Below are 26,560 nucleotides of genomic sequence, written 5' to 3' on the forward strand. Positions count from 1 at the left end.
CTACAAGCCTCAATTTGGGAAAGTTTCCAAATTTCATTGTACATAGCATATAAAAACCTTTTAGAGCGCTGTTTTCTAGGACCCAGCAGAAAATCCTGCAAGTCTATATTTTCAGAAAGAGTGTTCAGGTGTTTCTTAACTGCGGCTAACGTGTTCGTTTGCACCCATTGCTGGAACAGCTTACCCACACTATATGTTGTAACTATACCTGTATGTTGACCCGATATAAAGCAAGGGTCTGGTCTGTTAATTGAAAAAACCCCTGAAGAGTTCAAAAAACGCCTTTGACACTCATTAGTGTCTGTCGGCCATACCAACCACCCGCCGGGACTGGAAAGTGAAGAATTATAGGTACCAGCCTTAGGTTGTACGACGGAACGCCGAATGCCAAAACAACGAGTGCCTGAACAACGAGGTCGGAACACCGACCTAGTTATTACTACTAATGCCTTTACCACGATATTTCGAGGTAAAGGCATTCCTGGTAAAGGCATTAGTAACAGGCACCCATTGATCCTGCATGCCTCACCCCAACCCCCCAACCCCACCCCAAAACCTAAAACCCCCTGACCCCCACCCCGCCCCAAAACCTAAAACACCCCACCCCCTCAACCCCACCCAAAATCTAAAACCCCCTGACCCCCCACCCCAAAACCTAAAACGGCCCACCCCCCCAACCCCCCCCAAAACCTAAAGCCCCCTGACCCCCCTCCCCAAAACCAAAAACGCCCCACCCCCGCCCCAAAACCTAAAACCCCCTGATCCCCCCACCCTGCCCCAAAACCTAAAACGCCCCACCCCCCCAACCCCACCCCAAAACCTAAAATGCCCCACCCCTCCAACCCCACCCCAAAACCTAAAACCCCCTGACCCCCACCCCTCCCCAAAACCTAAAACGCCCCAACCCCACCCCAAAACCTAAAACCCCCTGACCCCCGCCCCAAAACGCCCCACCCCAACCCACCCCAAAACCTAAAACCCCCTGACCCCCGACCCAAAAACGCCCCACCCCCCCAACCCCACTCCAAAACCTAAAACCTCCTGACCCCCCACCCCCTTCCCAAAACCTAAAACGCCCCACCCCCCAACCCCACCCCAAAACCTAAAACCCCCCACCCCAAAACCAAAAACACCCCACGACCCCAACCCCACCCCACCCCAAAACCTAAAACCCCCTAACCTCCCACCCCCGCCCCAAAACCAAAAACGCCCCAACCCCACTCCAAAACCTAAAACCCCCTGACCCCCTGACCCCCACCCCCTCCCCAAAACCTAAAACGCCCCACATCCCCAACCCCGCCACAAAACCTAAAACCCCCTGACCCCCACCCCGCCCCAAAACCAAAAACGCCCCGCCCCCAACCCCACTCCAAAACCTAAAACCCCCGACCCCCCACCCCTGCCCCAAAACCTAAAACCCCCCACCCTCCAACCCTGCCACAAAACCTAAAAACCCCCCACCCTCCAACCCTGCCACAAAACCTAAAAACCCCCACTTACCTGAGTCGTCGCCTCGTCATCTGCGTCGTCCTCCTCAGCCGACTCCCTTGATTGTACCTTAACCACGCATGTTCGTTGTTCAGGGCATGCGTGGTTAAAGCACAAAATAACTAAGTCGTGGTTAAAGAAAGCTTTGTTCCGCTTTCGTAAACCAGGACTTCGTTATAAAAAAGTCGGCGTAAAGGACGTTTCCCCCAGCCTTAACCATTGCATCTAGCCTTTCGTCTGTGATATTAAGGAAGTGTTGCCAATCTTTAAACCTTGCCGGAGTAGGGATAAAGGGCGTGTTCAGATCTTTAATTTTTGCTAACCCCAGACAGGATGTCTGCTCAATAGTGTCATTTAAGAAAATTATTTGCACAGGAATCAGGCATGCTCAAAACAAAGCCTCCCTACCCTGTATTTGCCAATCTTGTGTTCCCCACACACTTTTCAAGTCAGTAGTGCTCTTCCAGTATTCGTAATCCTCAATCGAGAGCCGGGAAACAAAGTGATCTGAATAATTCAGTTTTGTATCTGTTAGCAAAAGTTTCCTAATTTGTGCCGGAGGTATTTTAAAATAATACAATTCTGCTTTTCTTGTATCATGCCCAGAAAAGTACGTAAATTTATCGCTATAATACTTTGGACTCCCCACCAGTGGTGTTAGAACAGTGTTCCCACTGTGTGTAGTTCAAGAGAGGCCTGTATCTAGTGGCACGGTGTAGGTAGTGATGTCCCCAATTGTTATAGCAGAACATTTCCCCATAATTCATTGTATAATCATATTCATCATCACTTTCAAAAGCGGAATAGTCCTTCATTTCAGTTAGCATGGAATCACCTGTTTGGACATCCCAATCATCAGAGACAACATCAGGTGTAATTACATCAGACATTGAAATTTTGAATACGTATGGTATTTGAATAATTTCTATAGGCCCGTGTATATATCGGATGGAACTTTGTCCCACACAATCCCATCAGTAATCGGTATTGCCTTAATATTTACAGGGGACAAATCCCTTCGGACCTTATGTGAATAAGGATGTGGTGTTAAAACTTCATCAACAGGCTCCACTGAGGAGCGATCAGGAATATAGTGACCATTTATGAGCAAAAAGAAAACAGTCACAAAACCAATCCATAAAAATAATGCAATAAATATCAAACAGAGCCACAAGTAGTTCCATGGGTATATCAAATAGTTCTTTTTAAGCCATTGATACAGCTTACTACTTTTTGAAATAACGTCAATCACAGTAGAGGATGAATCCGAGGAAAAATCATCAATGTCAATGAAATAGCCAGAGGTAGCCTCTGCAAACATAGGAGCCGGTGTATTCTGATCCACTGCACGTGGAGGCTCTTGGTAGACAACGTCATCCGTCGGTGAAGTGTTCATGTAAAATACAGCTAAATCTTGAACTGGGGTGGTCACTGAAGATGTGACTGGAACCAACAATAGTTCATTTTCCGCCCTCCCCATGGTCGATGAAGTGTTCGTAACAGCAGTTGACATCGTTGCATAGTATGTAATAGTGATGTTCATCCTACTATGTAGATGGATGTCCTGTCGGGTAGTGAGAGGGGATCGGGAACCACCCAAGGGACCTCCTGTTCTACTGTGAAGTATCGGCCACATGGTGTAATTTGATGTCATCAATGGAGATTAATCTGTTCGTCTTAGAACCAGACAGTGGTGGTAAGATGACAGTCCTGGTGCCTTTTATTCCCAAGACCGGTACCGGTGGACTGTATGATGGACCGAACTCCTTCTTCACAGCGATCTTCTCACAAACCAGATCCCCAACTTTAGGAATCCAGCCAGTTGAGGTTTTCGCCAATTGCCTTATTCCTAAGGTGGCAGCACTTGCAGATGATTTATCATCACAAAATTGTTGAAGCTCCTGTAAAACAGTGAGACGTTCTTTTATGTCAAATGGTGTTTCTGCTGCCACCATACCAGGGGCATCAAGATCTGGGACATACATAGGTATCCCAAAGAGAACCTCATATGGAGAACGTCCCCCCAAGGACCGTCTTGGCAGATTATTCAGTGCTCTCTGGACCCCATATAGGTGGTGTAACCAACTGCGGCCTGAACCTAATACTCGAGCTGTTAAGGACTGCTTTAGATCACGATTCCACCTCTCCACGACCGAATTTCCCTCGGGATGGTAGGGTGAGGAGTAATGGAGTTCAACACCCATCGTCCCCATGGTGTCCCTGAATGCCTTAGAGGCAAATGCAGGGCCCTGGTCCGAATGGAATGCTGCAACCGCATATGTACTGATAAAGATCAGCAAATCTTTTATAACAGTCCGGGCGTCAGCCGACCGCTGTGGCCATACCCACAGGAATCTAGAACAGGAATCCACAGCGACTAAAATGTATGTGTATGCACCATCAGGCTGTAAGGGGCCACAATGGTCTAGGTACACACACTAAAGTGGCTTGTCGGACACTAAGAGGGATGTCTGCGGTGGGCGTTTGATATTAGAGCCCTCAATCTGCTGGCAAATGTCACAGCAAAGGACATACTGCTAATGTATGGACTACATGGACACACAGTAGCTTATCCTTAAGATCAGCCACCCTCACCCACAATGTTTTGTGTTTAATGGTGTTCCCTTTAGAATCTCTAAACCCGTTCAGTTTCCAATGATTGAGATATTCATTGTATGACTGGACGCAGTAATATGAGTCACAGACTATCAAAGTCTGGCTTCCTGTCTCCGTATGTTCGAGCGCTAGAATAAGAGCTTTAAGCTCAGCCAACTGTGCCGTGCAGTCCCCTAAGGTCTGTGTGTAGGTATTGTGAGGGTGGAAAACTCCATCTTCCATCACTCCGCTCACAGCTGCGCAAGCTGCAGAGTATTGATGTTTAGTACCTACAGCCAGTTGTGCTGAACCGTCAGTGTATATGACAGTATGGTAGCTGTCTAGTGGCAAGATATTTAGAGGAGCGGGTACTCTTGTTCATACTGGAGAAATTCTTGTGTTTGAAGTCTTGGATCGAATATATAATCGACATCAGTGGCGGTCAGAGACGTTGCCCATTGAATCCAACGTGGATGTAATGCCTTAGTGTTAGGAACGCTCGCTTTAGTGACAGCCTCTAAGGCCGGCACCGGGGAGACAACAATAATACGTCTCCCCTGGGCAAGTGGCCTCTCTTTTATGACGGCCATCTGAACTGCCATCAGAATCTTTTCTGTAGGTGCAAAACATTGTTCAGCATTTGAGTATAAATGTGATTAATATGCTATCGGTATCGTGTCATCCTCATTAAAGGTGACATAAGTAAATCCTATGACTCCAGCAATTATTCTGATGACCAAATTCTTTTTATTTTCACGTGTGTTTAAGTGTTTAGCTTCTAGCATGTCCTGTTGCATGTCCCTAAGGATGTGCGTGTGTTCAATTGTCCAGTGTCTGTTAAAAAATTTGGGCTGAACTAGTTCATACAGTGGCTTGATGCGTTCAGCATAATCTGGAATGTATGTTCTGCCAAAATTGAAGAAACCCAGTAATGACTGCAATGTCTTAAGTGTGTTTGGAGGCTGTAGTTGAGCACACTTCTTTAGAAAGTGCGGGGCCAGGCTCTTCCCCTTGTTTGACAGCTCATATCCCAGGAATAATACACTAAGAAAGGCTATCTTGCTCTTCTTAAAATTAAATTTATAACCGAGGTCTGCAAATCACAAAATGATCCGATCGACCCTCGCAAGATGAATGTCGAGGACGTCGTCTGTGAGATATATGTCATCCACATAGGACAATGCCTCGGAATCAATATCATGTAATATTGATGTTACACGGGCTGAAAACAGGCCTGGACTATTTTTATAGCCTTGAGATAAGCAAGAAAAGCGTTTCTGAGAGCCAAATGAAAATGCACTTAAGTCCCGACTTTCATGTGCTAAATTCTTGCAGAAGAATCCATTAGATATGTCTAATGTTGTTTTATATTTTTTATGCACTATATTGTTTATCAGTGCTGTACTGTGTGAATTTTGTATAGCATACGTGCGTGTGTGACTATTTAAGTGTCTATAATCAACAACTATTCTATATGAATGATGTGGCTTTGCAACGGGGAATAACAGATTATTCATTGCAGATGTACAGGGCTCAATTACTCTCTGGTACTCAAGTTGTGATAGGATCTGCTTTACCGGAGATTTCGCTTCATGTTTAACAGGGTATTGTGGCTGCGTTTGGGGTGTAGACCTAACGGGAATAATATGACAAGGAGACTCCTTGTCCCAACCTACATGATTGCGGTATAGTGCAGGTGCCTGCGCTAAAGCCCATTCAGCAGCATAGGCGTCTTTTGCTGCTTCCGGAACAAGATCGGAGAAAGAAGGCAAAATTACATCTTCCCCATGCGGGAGCTTGCGGACGTGTTCAGGTGGCCAGTCTCTTTCGGCCAGGTGGCCAGTCTCTTTCGGCCAATATCACTAGTAAGTTCATCCCAAAATATCACACTAATAGTGCGCTCCACGTCTCCCTCTGTCTGAATTTGTAAGTCATAAACCCTATCGGGGGTGAGAACGTGGCCATCCGCTGTTTCAACCGCGATGTAATCGCTAGTTGCTGTCGCATCCAAATGATCTTTCAGACTCTGCCGACATATCGTGACCTCTGCTGCGCTGTCTAACAGAGTCACTGCCCACCTCTTGTTCCTCAACACCATTCTCAATTTTACTGGCATTTTTAACTGTCAGTGCTGCCACCTTCTTCTTTTTAAACTGTGGCTTTTGCTGAGGAATCTTTTCTTCTTTTTTAATGGTAGACTGTTGTGAGTCTTTTTTTTTTTTTCACGTATTCCGGACATCGATCTTGACGGCTCCCTCTCTCGATACGTCTTTCCAGTGCGTCCTGAAAGGAACGAGAGGGACGTGAATCAGTATATCTGTCTGGAGTTTTAATGTTCTCCCTATTTCTGAGATTATATCTCCTTTTGGAGTTCTCCAGGTGTGGAGAATCAGCTCTCTTATTTCTTCTTTCTTTGAAATCATTTTGTTTGTCCCAGCGCTTCTTAGAGCCCTCTTGTGCCTGCTTCGTACCCTCCTTATGGGCGGTACCTTGTAACTCCAATTTTTTAGGTTTGGCTCCCAAACTATCCCGTCCTATACTAGTATAGGTATCGGAAATTATTCTCTGTAGCTGTCTCTCTTGTTCCTGGTTTGGAGTTTCCCGGAGACGCTGGCGAATTGCCAGTGCTACGGCTTCCCCTTTAATATTACTGAGTATAATTGAGGATATGGCGTCAAAGTTACGCATTAATTTCATCCCCAAATCCAGGGCTGGTGCAGCCCCATGCTCATTTTGTATTTGTTTTAACACTTCCGGTAAATTGGCAAGTATCGGGGTGCCAAGTGTGGTAGTATATATGGCAGCGAAGACTGTACCCCATGTGGCACAGTCATCCACAGAGGGAACCATCCCAAAAGGCAAGCACATAGTGAGCAATCTATGTTTTTCCTATGGTCCCGTATGGGGAAACACAGCTTCCAGCTGATTCGTTTTCTGGGCAATCCAGAAGTGTATTTTTTCCCGTTCCGTGGGTACTTTACCCATAATAGTATGCACTGTTTGTGGATTAATCCCAGTAGTCAATTGATAACCACCAGCTACTGGCGGTGCTGGACGCGCTGGTGTTGTGGTCAATGTTCGCATTACGAACTGTACTAATCGTCTATACAATGCCACTAATTCATTATATAAAACTCGTAAATTTGCTATCGCCATATTCTGTAGGCCTGGGTGAGGTGTGTATGTGGCGAACATAGGCCACGTAGGTCCATCATTACTTAAGGGACCTAACCTCACTCTTCATAGTACATGTGGTAGGGCGCCTTCGAACCAGTTCTGATGCTCCTGGTAGGTGAGCGATATTTCATGATACTGGTAAGCTTGGTACCGTAAAGGTACGTTTGCAACTTCATATGTGTGGAATGTTTTTGTTCTTTGATCAACCTCATGAAAGGTGACCCAACAGTAAAAAAAATTCTGTTTGGTATGCTTCAGTAGCTTCTATTATCAAAGTAACATCCCCGCCCTCATCTGTGAGCCCATGCGTTAATAAATGTTGCGTTAGTGCATGTCTAGCATTTTCAGGAATGTCTATGGCATCAGCCCTACTTGTTTAGAGAAATGGAACACCAGAAATGGGAAGTATATTCCTTTAATGAGTTCGAGCTCGAACAACCTACAGCTTAATTAGGTGTTACCTTTTCAGCTGAGGAGGATTCTCCCAAAGGCCACGGATGTCTCCGTATAATGGTACTTAGAGTACCTGTTGTCTGTGAGACAGTGATAGGGTATCCGTAAATTAGTGCCTAAACACCATTGTTGGTGGCGCAATGTCGTAGTTTGGACTCTTGCTCTGAGCAAGACTGCTGGTTTAAGGATGACAGCACTTTTGTTTGTAGGCGACTGCATCTTTCCTACAACGTCGCAACTGTTGTCCCAACCTTACCGGCTCACTAGCAGCACCTCACCAGAAACACAATAGTAAAAGATGATTTATGGCAGCCGTTTACGCATGGACTCGAAAATAAGATATCTCAGGGAGTGTTGTGGTTAAACGGAGATTACCCTTTTCTCACAGATATATTATGTCTCATACAAACACAGGCAATGACACAGATGCAGTAAAGTTACAATAGTTTTTATTTAACATAACTGCAATTTGCGATACGTTGCATGGGCTGCAATGATTTGGATAATGAATAAAGCAAGAAACAGTATTGTGAAGACGAGAGTCATTATTACAAAGACCCCCACCATCTTGCAATACATAGAAAAGATATATGAGATGTAATATGCCCTGGGTTGGCTGTTTATAAGGGCCTTGCGACCAACACCAGCCGTGCACAGCCAAAGGCATTGGGAGCCGTGGGTTAATAACGTATAGTAATTAATATTGGTATACGTTAAAAAACCATAGAAATTCACTGAAAAAGCCAAAGGTTACAGGGACGTTATATTAAGGTTCTTAAGTTACTCATACAAAACCATACAAATTCAGCAGTTATAGTTAGAGTTCTTTTAAGTAACTATAGCTCCCGCCGTAAGGTAACTATAACTTGTGCCTTCGCCATGCACAGCTAAGAACTCCTCATATTGTATAATTGATTAAATCTTGCACGGCATCTTTGATATTATCACTGCAACATTTTCAATAAAATTATTGATAAGAAAACTGTGCATGGCAAGGGTGCGAGTTATAGTTACCTCAGAGCACGAATTATAGTTACTTAAAAGAACTCTAACTATAACTGCTGAATTTCTATGGTTTTGTACGAGTACATTCAGAACTTAACTATAACGTCCCTGTAACCTTTGATTTGTTCAGTGAATATAGTCCCTTGTAGATTGCAATGCATAGGAATAAATCAGACAGGAAATATCAGCCAGGAAATATGCAGCTCTGTTGGCGCCAAAGCCAAGTAAAAATAAAAGATTAAAAAGTAAGATTATAAAGATTATAAAGAATTGGTAACAAAAGTTTTCCAAACAGCTAGCCAATCTAAACAAGCATTTTCAATGCAACGGGGCTCGCATTTGCTCGAGATGGAGCTATTTGCGTTGTAAACTCCTAACCTAACTTTTCTTGCCACACAAATTAAAAGAAAAAAAACACCGCGCAATCACGCTATGTAAAATGCAGCGCAATCATGCTGAAATTGAAAATGAAAAAACGGAGCTTGATCGCGCTGCAGGGAAAATGAACAGATAAAGTAGTCCAGAAACCAGGCTCAAAACATCAAGCCTCGTATGTTTCTAGTAGTTTACCTGTGCTGTGTAGGCGGGCTAAACACCGGAAAAGGCATGACGTTTGCATGCCTTTCACAAATGAAAGCAAGCAGATTTTAAAGAGCAAGCCCAGGAACCAATGAAAGAGACTGACGTGACCTGGGCATGGTTTGAAGCCCAAAGAGAGATTACTTTATGGACGGAGCGCTTTGCGCTCGCCCATAAAAATTATACTTGAAGAGTAAAACTCAGTAAGTGAGTTGCTTAACACCGAAATATAAATGTGCTGTATATTCCTTTGTCACCCACATATATATTGGCCAAAACATAAAGAATTAAAGATTTTGCAACATGTTGAGTGCAATGTGACAATTTTCTCTTGCTATATTGTGGTCCAGTGAACCAGGAAATGTAGAGCTTCTGACAGTATTGATGAGAGTGAATGTTGATGACTACATAACAAAATTATAATATTTATCCAAAAATACAATAATTAGGCCCTCATTTTAAATAGACCAATAACTTCGGATATTTGCAGTAACTCTGGTCAAAACACATATCAGAATGTTCTGTGGTAGAGACAATACCTCACTAAATTGAGTGGAAATTGCAAGTAGATATAAACTGATCTTACGTTTCAGTAATGTCCACAAATGACATTTACAAATGCCTTTCTAATTAAACACCAAGCATTTTAACTAGATCCTTCAAAAGTGTGACGGTTTTAAACACAAATCATTGAGATTCTTATATGAATGGCCATAATTTCATTATATTGTTGTGATGGGACCATAGTGTGACCCAATTTAGAATCTTAGTCAGGACCCGTATCAGCGCTTCTTGTGGTATTTAACACAGTGAAGCGGCATTGTGGCCTGTAGAAATAGTAAAAGAAATACTAACACTTATGAATTTTCATTAAAAGCAACACCAGGAAACTAAGAAAACAAACTTATAGTGTTGGATGCTGCTTGGGGTGCTTGTTAGTTCCCATTTGTGAATAAATGAATTTGCTTTATACGTTTGATGTAATGTTTTCTTCACTACAAAAATGTTTTGCTTTGAAAACGGGACCTGATAAGTGTTGTAGTGTAGGACATGCTTGTCTGGATCATACTCCAAGTAAGCATTTGGCTAGCATGCGCTAGGTGTTGCTTTTACTGAGAAAAATCTTAGTTGGCTTCAAGATGGCTCCTCCATTAGGGCGGAGGAGCGTCGCCCCCACCCCTGCCAGCAGCTGCAAAACCTTTCAAAGAAAACTATGCTTATTGTTGTTTTCTTTGAAAGGCGTGGGGCCACGAGGTGACATGCACTGATGGGGTGTGCACAGCACTTCCCCTCACTTCGCATGTATGTTTGGCTGGCTGTCTCGGGCTGGCCAAACATAGATGCGCACAGGGCTCTCTCCAGCCCAGCAACACAGTTGCCGGGAAGGAGTGAGCCAGCACAGGCTCCCAGTCTGCCTGGGAGCGCCCTGGCTGGGTGCTCACAGCCAATCCTGACGCTGCTCGGAGCAGCGTTAGGATTGGCCGCAGGGCAGGCTGGGAGCCTGTGCCTGCACCAAGAAGATGGAGGAGAGGATCGGCGTGATGGTGAGGAGGTAAGTGTTTTTTTTTGTATTTAAGTTTTATTCCACCCCTCGCGCGCCGCCCCGCCACTTCTGCGCCCCGCGAACCACCACTGGTTGGTTTCTGCATTATCTAAATACTCCTTGTGAGGTGTTGAAAACAATGCATCTTCCTACGCTCACTAGAAGGCGAAATGATACACCAAATAATCACCTGCAAGAGGTGAGACATGTTTAATCTGCGAGGGCCTAGAGGGACAAGAGTAGTGACAAAATCTCTAGGAGACAGCTGCACTGTAAATCCAGAACTAAAAAACAAAGAACACAAACTTACCTCGATTCAGAACAGCATTCAACTTCCAGAAAAGCGCATGAATTTCGGTGAAATGAAGAGACACGTTTTGTGTGTGATGGTAAATTACAAATGCCATCAGGATAAGGCACGGGACAAAAAGATGTGATAAATTTACAAGGCCAACATGGGTGACTGGTTCCTGGACATAACTTCACCTTTGTAAAATAAGGATTATAGTGGGGAAAGATGAAGAGGAAATATTCTTAACTGGGGCTGGACTCGCCGTAATGGGCATCAGGCGGTTCCCTGAAAGGCTCAAAGTGTGGGGACCAGTTTCACAGCAGTGGGGGCCGGTTTTGATAGTGTGCCACAATATCGGCCCCAGTAAAAACAGCAGCAGTGCTTCGCTGGTGCAGCCACCCCAAGGGGCGGGGGCGCTGGTCCGACAATATTGCCAGAGCTGCTCTTTGAGTTCCCAGCCCGACCCTGCTTTTAACTTCCCACTGACGTAAAGTAGAATTTAAGGAGCTATCACAAGTAATCGGAAATAGAGTGGCATTTCCTTACATTTGAAATGAGGAAAGTTTCGTTTTTAGGGATTGCATAAAAAAAAAAAAAAAAACACCTGGCAGCGAAGCAAACGGTAAGAGTGTCTATTGATTTTAGCGTAAAATGAATGGCAAGCAACCTCTGACACTGCTTCTGAAAATATTTGGAGCATAAAGAACCAGTGGCGGCTGTCAGCTTTGAGAGGGAGGGGGGCGGGCAGGAAGCACACACACACACATTCTTTCACACAAACACGCACGCACACCCATTAACAACATTCATAACATTCAAACATGCACGAACGCACCAAACATTCATTTTAAAACATCACACACACACACACACACACACACACTTACCTTCGGCCTTGGAGGTCTCAGGAGGGTTGGGACCGCTGCCTTCCCAATGAGAGAAGGCAGCAGTCCTAGCCTCGTCACAGAGTGGGATGGGGTCAATGAGACTGCTGACCCCACCCCACTCTGTGACGAGGTGTCACTGATTGACGGTCACCCTGGGTGCTTCAGGGCTTAAACCTGATGCACCCAGATCGAAGCCAATGGATGATGCTTTCCTCGTCACCCAGGGGAGGGCCTTGAGGCACCTTTTCTGAGCCGAGGAGGTCACGCCCATAGGAGCTGTGACCTTCTCAGCCCAGCAAAGTTCAGCTCAGGCAGCCAGGAGTCTGTGCAAATCGCGCATGTCTGCTCCTGACCTGGACATGAAGAGTGTCTGTCAGGCTGACTTTTGTTCAGCCTGACAGACACTCTGCATGAGGGGCAAAAGGTGGGGGGGCGTGGCCCCTCCGCCCTAAAGGTTGGACCGCGGCTGTAAAGAACATCGGTTGTACTGGTGCAAATCACAGAAAATAGGCTTTCTTCGAATAATGTTTAAAAAGTTAAAAAAAGAACAGCGTTATGATCGTTGAACACCTATTCTTACCTTAGAATGTATGCGGATGCAGTCGTAGTAATATCGCCATTCATCAGGGCAAAAGTCAACTGTAACATTAACGGATAATCCAGGCACTAGTCGTTGCTGTTAGGGGATGCATAAACAGAGAGGCTTCTTAAAACGAAATTAGTGACTCTAAACAGTAATAAAGTGCAAATATGAAATGAACAACAAAAATTCATAAATGATCGTGCACACTTACTGTTTTATTGTATTTTATTTGAAAATATTTTGTCTGTGGTGGTATGATGTGCATATTCATCACTTCAGTGGAAATATTTATCAGTTTCTGAAAAAAATGAAACATTTTAAAATCAATTTCCATATAAAACAATATATTATTGTCTTTTCTCTTTGATTAACATGTACTTTCTCTAACTAGACCCTTGTTTGTTTCCTATAGTGAAGGGGATCAACGGAGTCAGAGCAGACCTTAGGGCTACAAATGTCCCCAAACTATTTTTACATCCCTTTTTAGGTTTAGCATGAGGCAACACATGTGCTGTCGGTTGCAAGATCTTTTGTTAACTAAAACTTAATAGCACGCATTGGTAAAGCCAATAGGTCCCTCCTATATGACTGCTATTGGCTTTGCTAATGTGTTCTTGCCATGTTGTACAGCAGTATGAGGGCTGTTCAGCATGGCAAAATGTTAGTGGCATAGATAAGAGTGGCATGGACTGAAGTGCCATAAAGTGGAGTATAGTGTTGTAGAGTGGAATGGCATAGAGTGTTATTGAGCGTAGAGGCGTAGAGTGGAGTGAAGTGGCACAGAGTGGCATGCAGTGGTATGGAGTGGCATAGAGTGACATGGAGTGGTGTACAGTTGCATGGAGTGTCAAAGTGTCATACAGTGGAGTGGCATAGAGTGGAGTGGCATAAAATGAAGTAGAGTGGAGTGGTCTACAGTGGAGTGGCATACAGTGGAATAGAGTCGCATTGAGTGGAGTAGAGTGTCATACAGTGGACTGGTGTATAGTGAAGGAGGGTGAAGTAGAGTTAAGGAGAGTGGCATGGAGTGGAGTATAGTGTTGTGAAGAGGAATGGTGTAAAGTGGAGTAGAGTGCAGTGGAGAGGAGCAGAGAGCATTAGAATGGTGCGGATTAGAGTGTTGTAAAATAGAGTATTGTACAGTGAATTGGCATAGATCTGAATAAAGTGTCATGGAGTGGCATATAGGGGAATAGCTTAGAGTGTTGCAGAGTTGAGAGGCGTGGAGTGTCAGAGTGAGTGTTGTAGTGGGGAGTAGTATAGAGTAGAGTGGGTTGGAGTTTCACAGAGTGGAGTAGTGTGTTGTGGAGCGAAGTAGAGAACAGCAGAGTGGAGTAGTGTAGAGTGGCATACAGTGGAGTGGCATAGTGTGGAGTAAAGTGACATAGAGTGGGTTAGTGGAGCAGAGTGTTGTAGGCTGGAGTGGCATAGATCCGAGTAGCGTGTTGTGGAGTAGAGTACAATGGTGTGGAGTGCCATAGTGTGAAGTAAAGTGCCAAAGGGTGGAGTTTCATAGAGCGGAGTGTCTGAGTGGAGGGGGCATAGAATGAAATGGAGTAGAGTGAGGTAGAGTGGTGCTGAATGGAGTAGAGTGTCGTACAGTGGAATAGTGTGGAGTGACAGAGTAGAGTGTCAAGTGGAATGGCAGAGAGTGAAGGAGAATGTAGTAGAGTGGAGTGTCAGAGTAGGATGGCGTAGAGTGGAGACAGTTTATTGGCATAGAGTGGTGTACATTAGCAAAGAGGGGCATAGAGTGGAAAGGCGTAGAATGCAGCAGGGTTGAGGAAAGTGTCGAGGAGTGATGTGTTGCACAGTGGAGTGGGGTGTTGTAGAGTCTGGAGGTGTAGAGAGGTGGAGAGGGAAGTGGCGTAGAGTGGGCTAAAGTGGCATGGAGTGTTGTAGAGTGGAGTAGAGTTGAATGGAGTGGTGTGTTGTAGAGTGGAGTGGCGTAGAGTGTCAGAGTGGTGCAGAGTAGAGTCGTATCAAGTAGAGTGGAGAGTAATGAGGAGGAGTATTGCATAGTACAATGTTGTAGAGTAGCAAGGAATAGATTGTCGTAGAGTGAATTGTTGTAGGGTGTCACTGAGTAGAGTGGCATAGAGTGGAACACAGTGACAGAGGGTGGAGTGGCATAGAGTGAAGTGTTATACAGTGGAGTAGAGGGTCAGAGTGCAGCGGCATAGAGTAGCATGGAGTGGACTAGCGTGTCAGAGTAGAGTGGTGTGACGCAGAGTAGTGTGGACTAGATTGTTATAGAGTGGAGTGGCTTTGAATGGAGTCCAGTAGAGGGGCTTAGAATGGAGAATACATTGTGTTGGAGAGCACTGGCATTACATATAACACACATTTAACTGAAATTACTGTAGGACAGTGGAATATTATGTGGTATGGCTGGGTAGCCTTCCCATGTAATATCATCACAGTACCACAGAGAACATCATTGGATTCACACTAATAAATCCATTGCTCAGTCCTGGTAAAGTGGCAAAGATTAGTCAGGCTTTATTAGAAGAACATGTGTTGAGCATTTTAGAGTAAAAACGTGGATGATAAGTAATTGACACATCTCAATAGCAATGCGACACCAATTTATAAAAACAAAGTGTACTTTTATTTAAAATTAGACTGTAAAGAAATGGCTCCCTGTTGCAGTTACCCCCCACTTTTTGCCTGATACTGATGCTGACTTGACTGAGAAGTGTGCTGGGACCCTGCTAACCAGGCCCCAGCACCAGTGTTCTTTCGCCTAAAATGTACCATTGTTTCCACAATTGGCACAACCCTGGCACCTAGGTAAGTCCCTTGTAACTGGTACCCCTGGTACCAAGGGCCCTGATGCCAGGGAAGGTCTCTAAGGGCTGCAGCATGTCTTATGCCACCCTAGGGACCCCTCACTCAGCACAGACACACTGCTTGCCAGCTTGTGTGTGCTGATGGGGAGAAAATGACTAAGTCGACATGGCACTCCCCTCAGGGTGCCATGCCAACCTCCCACTGCCTGTGGCATAGGTAAGTCACCCCTCTAGTAGGCCTTACAGCCCTAAGGCAGGGTGCACTATACCACAGGTGAGGGCATATGTGCATGAGCACTATGCCCCTACAGTGTCTAAGCAAAACCTTAGACATTGTAAGTGCAGGGTAGCCATAAGAGTATATGGGCTGGGGGTCTGTCAAAAACGAACTCCACAGCTCCATGATGGCTACACTGAATACTGGGAAGTTTAGTATCAAACTTCTCAGAATAATAAACCCACACTGATGCCAGTGTTGGATTTATTAAAAAAATGCACACAGAGGGCATCTTAGAGATACCCCCTGTATTTTACCCAATTGTTCAGTGCAGGACTGACTGGTCTGTGCCAGCCTGCTGCTGAGAGACGAGTGTCTGACCTCATGCGGTGAGAGCCTTTGTGCTCTCTGAGGACAGAAACAAAGCCTGCTCTGGGTGGAGGTGCTTCACACCTCCCCCCTGCAGGAACTGTAACACCTAGCAGTGAGCTTCAAAGGCTCAAGCTTCGTGTTACAATGCCCCAGGGCACTCCAGCTAGTGGAGATGCCCGCCCCCTGGACACAGCCCCCACTTTTGGCGGCAAGTCCAGGAGAGATAATGAGAAAAACAAGGAGGAGTCACTGGCCAGTCAGGACAGCCCCTAAGGTGTCCTGAGCTGACTCTGACTTTTAGAAATCCTCCATCTTGTAGAAGGAGGATTCCCCCAATAGGGATAGGAATGTGACCCCCTCCCCTTGGGAGGAGGCACAAAGAGGGTGTACCCACCCTCAGGGCTAGTAGCCATTGGCTACTAACCCCCCAGACCTAAACACGCCCTTAAATTTAGTATTTAAGGGCTTCCCTGAACCTAAGAATTTAGATTCCTGAAACTACAAGAAGAAGAAGACTGCTGAGCTGAAATCCCCTGCAGAGGAAGAACAGAAGACACCAACTGCTTTGGCCCCAGTCCTACCGGCCTGTCTCCTGCCTTCCAAATAACCCTGCTCCAGCGACGTTTTCCAAGGGACCAGCGACCTCTGAATCCTCTGAGGACTGCCCGACTTCAAGAAAGACAAGAAACTCCTGAGGACAGCGGCACTGCTCCAAAAGAACTGGAACTTTGTTTCAAGGAACAGACTTAAAGACCCCTGCAACTCCCCGCAAGAAGCGTGAGACTTGCAACACTGCACCCGGCGACCCCGACTCAACTGGTGGAGAACCAACACCTCAGGGAGGACCCTCCGGCGACTCCGAGACCGTGAGTAACCAAAGTTGTCCCCCCTGAGCCCCCACAGCGACGCCTGCAGAGGGAATCCCGAGGCTCCCCCTGACCGCGACTGCCTGAACTCCATTTCCCGACGGCTGGAAAAGACCCTGCACCCGCAGCCCCCAGCACCTAAAGGAACGGAACTCCTGTGCAGGAGTGACCCCCAGGAGGCCCTCTCCCTTGCCCAGGTGGTGGCTACCCCGAGGAGCCCCCCCCTTGCCTGCCTGCGACGCTGAAGAGATCCCTTGATCTCTCATTGAAAACCCGACGCGTGTTTGCACACTGCACCCGGCTACCCCCGCGCTGCTGAGGGTGTACTTTTTGTGCTGACTTGTGTCCCCCCCGGTGCCCTACAAAACCCCCCCTGGTCTGCCCTCCGAAGACGCGGGTATTTACCTGCTGACAGACCGGAACCGGGGCACCCCCTTCTCTCCATTGAAGCCTATGCGTTTTGGGCACCTCTTTGACCTCTGCACCTGACCGGCCCTGAGCTGCTGGTGTGGTAACTTTGGGGTTGCTCTGAACCCCCAACGGTGGGCTACCTTGGACCCAAACCTGAGACTTGTAAGTGATTTACTTACCTGACAAAACTAACAAAAACATACCTCCCCCAGGAACTGTGAAAATTGCACAGTGTCCACTTTTAAAACAGCTTATTGTGTTTTATGTAAAAAGTATACATGCTAATGTAATGATTCAAAGTTCCTAAAGTACTTACCTGCAATACCTTTCAAATGAGATATTACATGTAGAATTTGAACCTGTGGTTCTTAAAATAAACTAAGAAAAGATATTTTTCTATAACAAAACCTATTGGCTGGATTTGTCTCTGAGTGTGTGTTCCTCATTTATTGCCTGTGTGTATGTACAACAAATACTTAACACTACTCCTTTGATAAGCCTACTGCTCGACCACACTACCACAAAATAGAGCATTAGTATTATCTCTTTTTGCCACTATCTTACCTCTAAGGGGAACCCTTGGACTCTGTGCATACTATTCCTTACTTTGAAATAGTGCATACAGAGCCAACTTCCTACATAGACACCAAAACATATAAACCGAATAGCATACATATAACTGGAGGTATAGATTTTAGAAGAAACATTGAATCACTGCAAAATAATACATGAAAAATACAACATTGCGGTCAATTGTAAAATCAACTAGTGACAATTGTCCACTTTGAGGTCGAGTTACATTGAACCCTTGCAGGGTTAAGATTGTACAGGCCCTAGTACCAGCCCACAACAGTCACTTCAATTTTACCTAGCTTATGGAACTTGGGTGCAGAGTTGTCCTGGCTGTCCGTGGTGCTGAATGGGAACCGCGGGTAGTGCTGATTTTACCACATACACTGTGCTGCAAGAGTGCGAAAACACAGCAGAGGCCTGATTGCTGAAGTCGGAAGCAGGTTGCATGGTGTTTACTGTAATTGCAGCATCGAGTGTGGAGTCATTTACCTCACTGATGACAAACAAGCGTAGGCAGCGGTAAGCACAGGAAAAGGCTTCTGGATGTTTACTGGGTCCTGGAGAGTGACATAGCAGCCTGAAACTTCAAGGCAGGTGAGGCTACAACTCCCACAATGCACTAGGCCACTTGGATTTAAGCAATCTCACGGAGTGCCCAATGGGTAGCAATTCTTTGGATCCAGTGGATGTTTTTACCTACAGTTTGCAGGGGACTAGTGCCCCGGGGTGACTTAGGGTGCTTCTGGCTTCCGCTCTCATTGGGAGTGCAGTTCCAAGTCAAGGGCTGGGTATCCCTCTTTCGCTTTGGTGCTGTGGGTCAATTCCTGTTGTCAGCGACACAGGCCTCCTCACGGTCCTTCTTTAAGTTGTTGAGATCTGAAGTTCTGGTGTCATGGGTGTCCCTTAAATTCTAGATTTAGGGAAGTTAGGGATGTGGAGGCTAGTAGCCAATGGACAGCTAGATCCTGCAGCTAACCCACCCCAAGGTGACCGCATTGGTGGGGTGGGTCACTTTTTCCTACCCAGAATCATCTATTCTGTCACTCTTAAACATGGCAGAAAACTAAATTTAGTGTACAAACCGAGCTGCTCACTCTTGAAGTTTGGTCAGCCTTCCAGTGTGTACACCACCTTGCATATCTAATTTCAGGTATGTACAACAGCAAATGAGTCTGGGGCAGGGGACGAACTGTTTCCTCCACTGGGAGTCAGCCCTGATGCATATCAGAGGCGATGCAGTCTTTGAAGCTCACCACCTTCATGTGCTAATTCACGGGCCTGCTTGGGAGGAGGGAGGTGTGACCTCCTTCCTGCCCAAGCCCTTGTTCTCTACTCCTGGGAGTGGTCACACTGCCTGGTAGGAGGTCAGAATCTTGTCTTGGTGGCAGCAGGCACTGCAAAGCATGGGCTGGTCAGTCAGAGCACAGTGAAGCTGGGGCAAACCGGTGGTTAACATTTAAGGTTGCCTCTTGGGTGCATGCCACATCACCAGAGATTCATGTCAGGGGTAAGAAGACAAGTTTTTTGATACAACACACAGCATAGTTTAATGGTACCAATATGGAGCTGCCAGTCTCGAAGGTGCATGGTTGGCAGCCCATGATCCTATGGAACACAACACTTATAGTAGTAGTCAATGGGGAACACCACTATAGGGACATATAGGGTTGCACCTTTCTGTTCACACCTTTAATATAATGCATCCTGCTTCCTGGGCTGAGGAGACCTACCTTAAGAGTGCTGACATGTCATAGGCAGTTCATTTGACTGTGCCACACATGGTGAGGGCACAGTTGAGTTTGAACAGTTTGCACTGCTCCTGCAATCTGCAATGGCAGGCCTGCTGTCAGAAGTTTTCTTGGGTAGCCCATGGTGGCACAAAACTGTGCTGCAGCCCCGGTGGACCCTTTTGCCACCTATGCCCTACGTACATCTAGGACTATATACTATTGACTTATAAGGGGGCAAAGTCTTTGCCAATTTGGAATTAACAAGTCGAACATAACAATTTTGGGAGACAGCACAGGCACTCGGGTCTGGGCAGTAGACTCCAGTGAACTAACAGAGGCGTAATCATCATCATTTGGGGCAAAAAGTGGGGGGTGACCAACTAAAAAGGGGCACTTTCCTACCATTACAATTGCATTTGCACAGACTTTCAGTTTAACTGATAAAACTGTACACTGCACAAACAACAATGTGTGGAAATCTACATCACCTAGTGTACAGATTTGTTTTGATTGTATTAAAATATTTGTTTCCACCACACTTCAGAATTACAGAAATATATTTATAGTTTGTGCTTTTCTAGTTCTGATGTATTGTTAAATATTTGTACAGTTCATATGTTAGCATTTAAATTTTGTTGTGTGCTAGAAAAAAATACCATCCTACAGCCAGCACCCAGAAACATTGTCCCATAAATCCTTTCACTTTGCAGTCAGAGGAAGAAACATAAACCTTTCTCAAAAGACAGAGCTTAACATTTCACCTGTGTCTTTGAACGCACAGAAAACGTGACAAGATAAAAACAATATTTATTTAAAGGCCTGGTCATTGTTTATTAACTTCTGAACTCCAGCATGGTTATTTTGAGGGTGTTTCAGCACCTTCTCTTCTCCTCTCCTACTTCTACTGCCTATGGCATGGGCATGAAATTGAGGAAGAGTATTGTTTAAGTTATGCTATTAATAAAGAGCATTGACCAAAATGAACACACCTGGAGACAGACCACTGTTCCTTACAGGCGTGCAAGATTATTGAACTGGTAAAAAGATAAAATGAGTTGCCAGAAAGTGAGCACTCATCGAAGTATACAAGGAGTCAGTCAGAGAGGTGGTAAACAGGCTATGCTCCGATGGGGGAACAAAGATATGAAGGACAGTCTAAAATAAATAAAGCCAGCAAATAGAAAGCACACAAATGTGAGTTACACAACACAATGCCAACAGTAAGCAAGGAGCAGAAAGGATTCTGATGGAAGCTTTCAGCATGTCCCCAATATGTCTTTGTACCCAGACTGCTAGGATATTTTGACTTAAAAAGGGCTTCAAGCCCTCCCATTAGTTACCACTAGCAGGCTTTATTGTCACTTTCATTTCTTTTCATTTTGTTGGTCAGCAGCAGCTGGTTTAATGTTGCCACTCTCTCTCCAGACGGCTTCGGAGGATTTGGGTTTCACCTTCCTTAGATTTGACACACACATCAAAGCATTGCAGAGAATCAGATGCATGCGCTTTACAACTCCTTCCACCAAGTTTATTTTTATGGGTCCGTACTTAGTTCTGTAATCTAAATCCTAACGCAATTTGGTGATGCTAAAGTTCACAGCACATTTAATTTTAAGGTAGGTCCTTTACATTTTCTTGCCCTGGCCTTTTTCTGGTGACCTGATGAGTTACTGTAACAGGACTTTCTGTAAAACTGGTGTGTTTCGGCACATGGTGAGCAGGACCCAGCTCTGGCTCCTATAGTTTATTTTCAGCTCTGATTCGTAACCTTTTATTTTTTTGTTTAAAGCATGTCCTTTGATTGATTTTTTGCACTTCTGTTTGGGATAAAAGAGTAGTCGACCTCTCAGGAGGACATTTTCCTGCCTACCAGGGGATGTGCGAGGTGATGTGTTGCTCCACAAAACTCTCAAATGTTTGTGTCCCCAGATCACACTACACTCTAATATGCATGAGGAATTTTGTACTACAAGATTATTGTTCTTCCTCCGAACACCAGCCTGGTAATTCATTTCCCCTTCAGAAGTGTATGGTACGTTTTTTTGCTTTTGTGCTGATATAGAACTCACCAAAATCAGCTGAAATAAAAAAAAGCATATCCCATGATGCTGTAAGTTTCCCATACCCCGGGGGTCACTGCTTTGCAACACGTGTAGGGGACCAAACTACAGGCACTTTTTGACTAAGTACTCCTACCCCCACCCCCCTTCCCCCCCCGCCACCTACTCACCGCGGAGGACCTAGGGGACACTTCCTCCTAAATGTGAGCATGTTTTTGATTTCAGTAGTTTCGCACTGTGTGTCAGCTGGGAGAGCTCCTGGCCATGCCTGCGCTGTTCCATGATTCTCTGCCACATGTTGGGGACATCTCATTGATCTGACTGGCTCCTCCAGTGACGGGTCCTAAAATCGAACTCCTTCCACACAGGCTCTCTCCTCTCAAATTGCCCATGAGCCATTTCAGGCCTTTTTTAAAGTAGAGACTGCGAGAGCATGCGTCTCGTTTGCAAGCCTCTGTTGTTATCTAAAAAGGGCTTGCAGTCTGTCCATTGTTTACCATTTGCTGGCATATGTGGCACTCTTCTTTAAAGGCTCATAACTTGTCACTGCAGGCCAAGCATCATTGCCATTCCTGTTTGTGGAGTAAGGACCAAGCAGTGGTCGATTCAACTTAATCAGTGGCCATCCGATGCTCTTAACATGATTGAGGTACTTCTTTTTCACTTCAAGGGCCCTGCAAACAGAAGGCGAGTGACTGATAAAAACGAACCTAGCAGGACAAACAAAACTGCAATGTTTTATTTTCTGTAGTTAACAATTTTTTTTTTTTTTTGCTTGTGGACGCTGTTCTTAACAGATGAGCCTTCTGCACTTCTGTCAGACAATATGTGCCTATTTCAAGTAAATCATAAATTGGAGTAGTGTAGTATGGATTTCCTCATGTTCATCAGATTAAAAGCTGCTTAAAAGCATATGCCTGGATGGTAGGCATTGCAATGGAATGACAGATTTAGCCAAACCTTAGGAGGTGTTTTGCAGCTTATGATGTTTTGTTTATGTGTAAATGTTTATAGTAAGATAACATTATTACCAATAATACAAATGGAAGTAATAACCCAAAGTTATGGGCCATATAAACTTTATGCACTGACCAGAATGACTACGGCCAATATATGCAGTGTTACATTAATATAGTCATGCACAACTTAATGAAATGGTAAAAAAACTGAATGAAGTAAGTCTTGCTCCTATCACATCATCTTTGCTGATGAATAGATGAAAAAGTGTGCAAAGGAGAGAAGACGAGAGAGATGAGAAGGCAAGCGAGTGTGAGAGAAAAAAGAGAGACAAAGAAAGAGAGGAAACGTCTTTGCCAGCTCCACTTGTCTAAGGCAAGATGAACTCATTTTTTGGATGCGAAATGCTGGCAAGTAGGTTTTTGTCATTAGATAAGTTAATACTTAAATTGTTAAATCACACGAACAAGGAATTGGCCCAGATACTGGTGGAGGTTGGCAAAGAATCTGCTTATTTAAAAATGGAAGGATCCTAGCACAGTACCAACTTGTGTTGACACCACAGCTTCACACTTCTGCCTCTGTAACAGTGATGTATGTGAATTAATGGAAAAACAAAAACTGAGAAACTACACTGAAGAAAACCAAATGATGGAAAACCAATTTTAAGGAAATACAAATGCATCAAAAATTATATAAAATATTTAAGGAAAAATCCAAACTAACATTAAACTTGGGTAAAGTTTAAGATTAGTGAGGGGTTTCTCGGTTCAGGGATGGGTAATATTCAGGGGTGTTCAGGAGTGTTTAGGAATCAAAATGAGTGGAGTTCAGGCCTAGAAAGGGTTTATAGGGCTCAGGGATGGATGGAGTTCAGGGGTGGTGAAGGTTTTTTTAGGCAAGTGGAGTTTAGGGGTGGTGGTATTTTGAAGGTTCAGGGATGGGTGGTGTGTAGGGGTATTGAGGGGTTTTAGGTCTTGGATGGGCGGAGTTTAGGGCTGGTGAGTTTTTAAGGTTCAGTGATGAGTAAAGGTTAGGGTTGAATAACAGTACAGTTCAGGATAAGGTGGAGTTTAGTGGTTGAGGGGTTTTAAGAATAGAGTTAAGCAGCAGGAGGGGATTTTAGGGATCAGGGATGGGTACAGTTTAGGGGTGTTGAGTTTTTTTTAGGGATCATGAATAGGTGGTGTTTAAGGGGGATGAGGGTTTTTTGGGTTCAGGTATGGGTGGAGTTTGGGTGTGGTGAGGAGCTTTAAGGAGTCATGGATGGGAGGGGTTTAGGTGTAGAAATTAGTTTTTAGGGTAAAAAGGGGGTTTATGGTACAGGTATGGATGGAGTTTATCGGTTGTGAAGGGTTATACGATTCAGGAATGGGTGGGTGAAGTGTAGGGACAGAAGAACAAGTTACTCAGCTTTGTTAACGCTTTTTCTGGTTGATACAGTAGCTACCTGTGGATTCCTCACCTTATGATTTATCCCAATGCACCAGCATTCAACAGAATTTTTTTCCTAGCTCTCCACGTTGACATCACAATTACACAGCTCCGCACGTGACTCCATCTTACGTCATCGGAGCCATAAGATGTCCTCACCGGTGTGCTGACGTCTATTTCACCACTTTTTTTTACCATGCCTTTCGAGGCAAACAGTTAAATACCGACATCACAAGCACAACATGTGGCAACTCAATAAATATAATAAAAAAATATTTTATATATATATATATATATATATATATATATATATATATATATATATATATACACACTACCAACAATCCTCCTGTTACATGCAGAAAGTTCCCGGACACCAAGTGGAGGTCCAAAAACTTTATTCACCAATGCTTCCTCCCAGAACAACGCGTTTCAGCTGTAGCCTTGATCAGCATGTAACAGGAGGATTGTTGGTAATAATATGTGGATGGCTAGATCCACGCCTGGGCCGCTACTGAAGTAGTAGCAGATGTCTGGCAACGTTGGTGTTTTATATATCTATATATATATATATTTATTATCTATAACATCAATAGTACTCTTTGTATGACCAGACAGGTAGGACTGTGAGGAATAAACAGGTAGCCATTGTATCCACCAGAAAAAGTGTTACCAAAGGTAGGTAACTTGTTCTTCTGATGGATACAACTACCTGTGGATTCCTCACCTTATGAATAGAATCCCAAAGCAGTCCCGCACTCGGAGGTGGGTGCCCGACTGGTCAAACCAAGAAGTCCTGCAAAACAGAACGGGCAAAATGGCCATCCCTCCTCACTTCCAAGTCTAAACAATAATGTTTTCTGAAAGTGTAGCGGATAGTCCAAGTTGCTATCTTACAAAATATCAGCAACCAGCACACCGCTAGCTAAAGCCGAAGAGGTAGACTTAGCCCTAATGCACTTAGGAGGAACCTTCTTTGCTAGCGAATAACAAATCTTTATGCAAAGAATGACCCACCTTGAAAGAGTACTCTTGTGGATGGCTTTGCCTTTCATTTTGCCCATGTATCCAATAAAGAGCGGATTATCAATTCTGAAGTCTCTAGTCCTTTCTATGTAGAAGCCCAGGGCCCTTCTTGGATCCAAGCGATGAAGCCTTTTCTCCTCCTTTGATGGATGGGGAGGAGGGTAAAAGGACGGAAGAGTTATAGATTGTCCCAGATGGAAGGGAGTGACTACCTTAGGAAGGAAAGCCACCCTGGTTCTCAGCACCACCTTGTTAGCATGAAAGGTAGTGAAAGGTGGTTTCACAGCAAGAGCCTGAAGCTCACTCACATGTCTAGCCGGCGTGATAGCTGTTAGAAAAAATGTTTTAATAACTAAGAGCTTCAACTGGCAAGTATGCATAGGCTCAAACAGTGAACCCATCAAAAAAGTCAAAACTAAATTCAAATCCCATTGAGGTGTTACAACTGGAGTGGGAGGAAGCCTGTTTGTTCACCCTTTAAGGAATCTAAGAACTATAGGAGACTTAAATAAAGAGGGTTGATCAAGTAGGTAAAGAAAAGTTGGCAGTGCCGATAAATACCCCTTCACTGTCGCAACTGCGCAACCTTTCTGCGCTAAGGAAAGAGCAAACTACAAAATATTAGATAAATGGGCCTTCATGGGATCAATTTGTTGCTCTCCACATCAAGTAACACATTTTGCCCATCTACTGGCATAGACAGTCTTGGTGGAGTGTCGCCTGACCGATAAGATAACATCCACCATTTCTGGAGGGAGAGAAAAAGAACTTAGATTGCCACGTACATTTTCCAGGCAGGTAAGTGTAGGCTCTGGAGGTGGGGATGTAGAACCTGCCCCTGCGACTGAGAGGAGGTCTGCCCTGTGAGGGAGATGGAGTAGATGGCTCAGTGAGAGTTGAAGGAGGTCTGTGTACCACACCCTTCTTGGCCAATCAGGCGTATTAATGACTTGGGCCAGGTCTTGGCAAATCGTCTTCAGAACTCGAGGAATCAAGGGCATGGGAGGAAATGATTAAAGCAGTCGGTTGCTCCAGATCCGCTGAAACCTGTCCCTCAATGCACCCTGCCTTCGGATACTTGAGGCTGCAGAACAATGGGCAGTGTGCATTCTCATGAGTGGCAAACAAGTCTATGTGAGGTGCTCCCCACATCCGGAAGACATGAAGAACCACGTCCGGATGGAGGCGCCCCTACGCATGCATGTTGAGAACTCTGGCCAGATGGTTTGCTACAATACAAATATGGTTCTGTGCCCAGGTCCAGAGCCACGGAGCCTCTCTGCGGAGAAGGTATGACCCTACACCTCCCTGCTTACTGACGTACCACATTGCAGTAGAGTTGCCTGTTAAGACTTTTTTTAAAATATATATATAATTATTATTTTTTTTAGGAGTAGTAGTCAATATCTTTAGCCGGCTGTAAGCCATAAAAGATACTTCAATACAGTAAGAATAATAAAACATATACCTAAATATCGATAAAAGACTCCTAAAACAATAATACAATAAAATCATTAGAC

General features: G+C 44.8%; 1 protein-coding gene across 2 annotated transcripts in view; it reads right to left on the minus strand.

Annotated features, from left to right (window-relative positions):
- The window catches only part of CFAP221 (cilia and flagella associated protein 221), an 827,291-nt gene that overhangs the window by 679,649 nt on the left and 121,082 nt on the right, over window positions 1-26,560 (minus strand). For both annotated transcript variants that reach the window (XM_069224324.1, XM_069224325.1), the window contains exons 4-5: window positions 12,814-12,900; window positions 12,600-12,695 (exon numbers count right to left, since the gene is read on the minus strand). In XM_069224324.1, coding sequence (XP_069080425.1) covers window positions 12,600-12,695; window positions 12,814-12,900 — 183 coding nt within the window. The remainder of the gene's footprint in view (window positions 1-12,599; window positions 12,696-12,813; window positions 12,901-26,560) is intronic.

This window comes from Pleurodeles waltl, chromosome 3_1 (genome assembly GCF_031143425.1).
Source record: "Pleurodeles waltl isolate 20211129_DDA chromosome 3_1, aPleWal1.hap1.20221129, whole genome shotgun sequence".
Taxonomy (NCBI): domain Eukaryota; kingdom Metazoa; phylum Chordata; class Amphibia; order Caudata; family Salamandridae; genus Pleurodeles; species Pleurodeles waltl.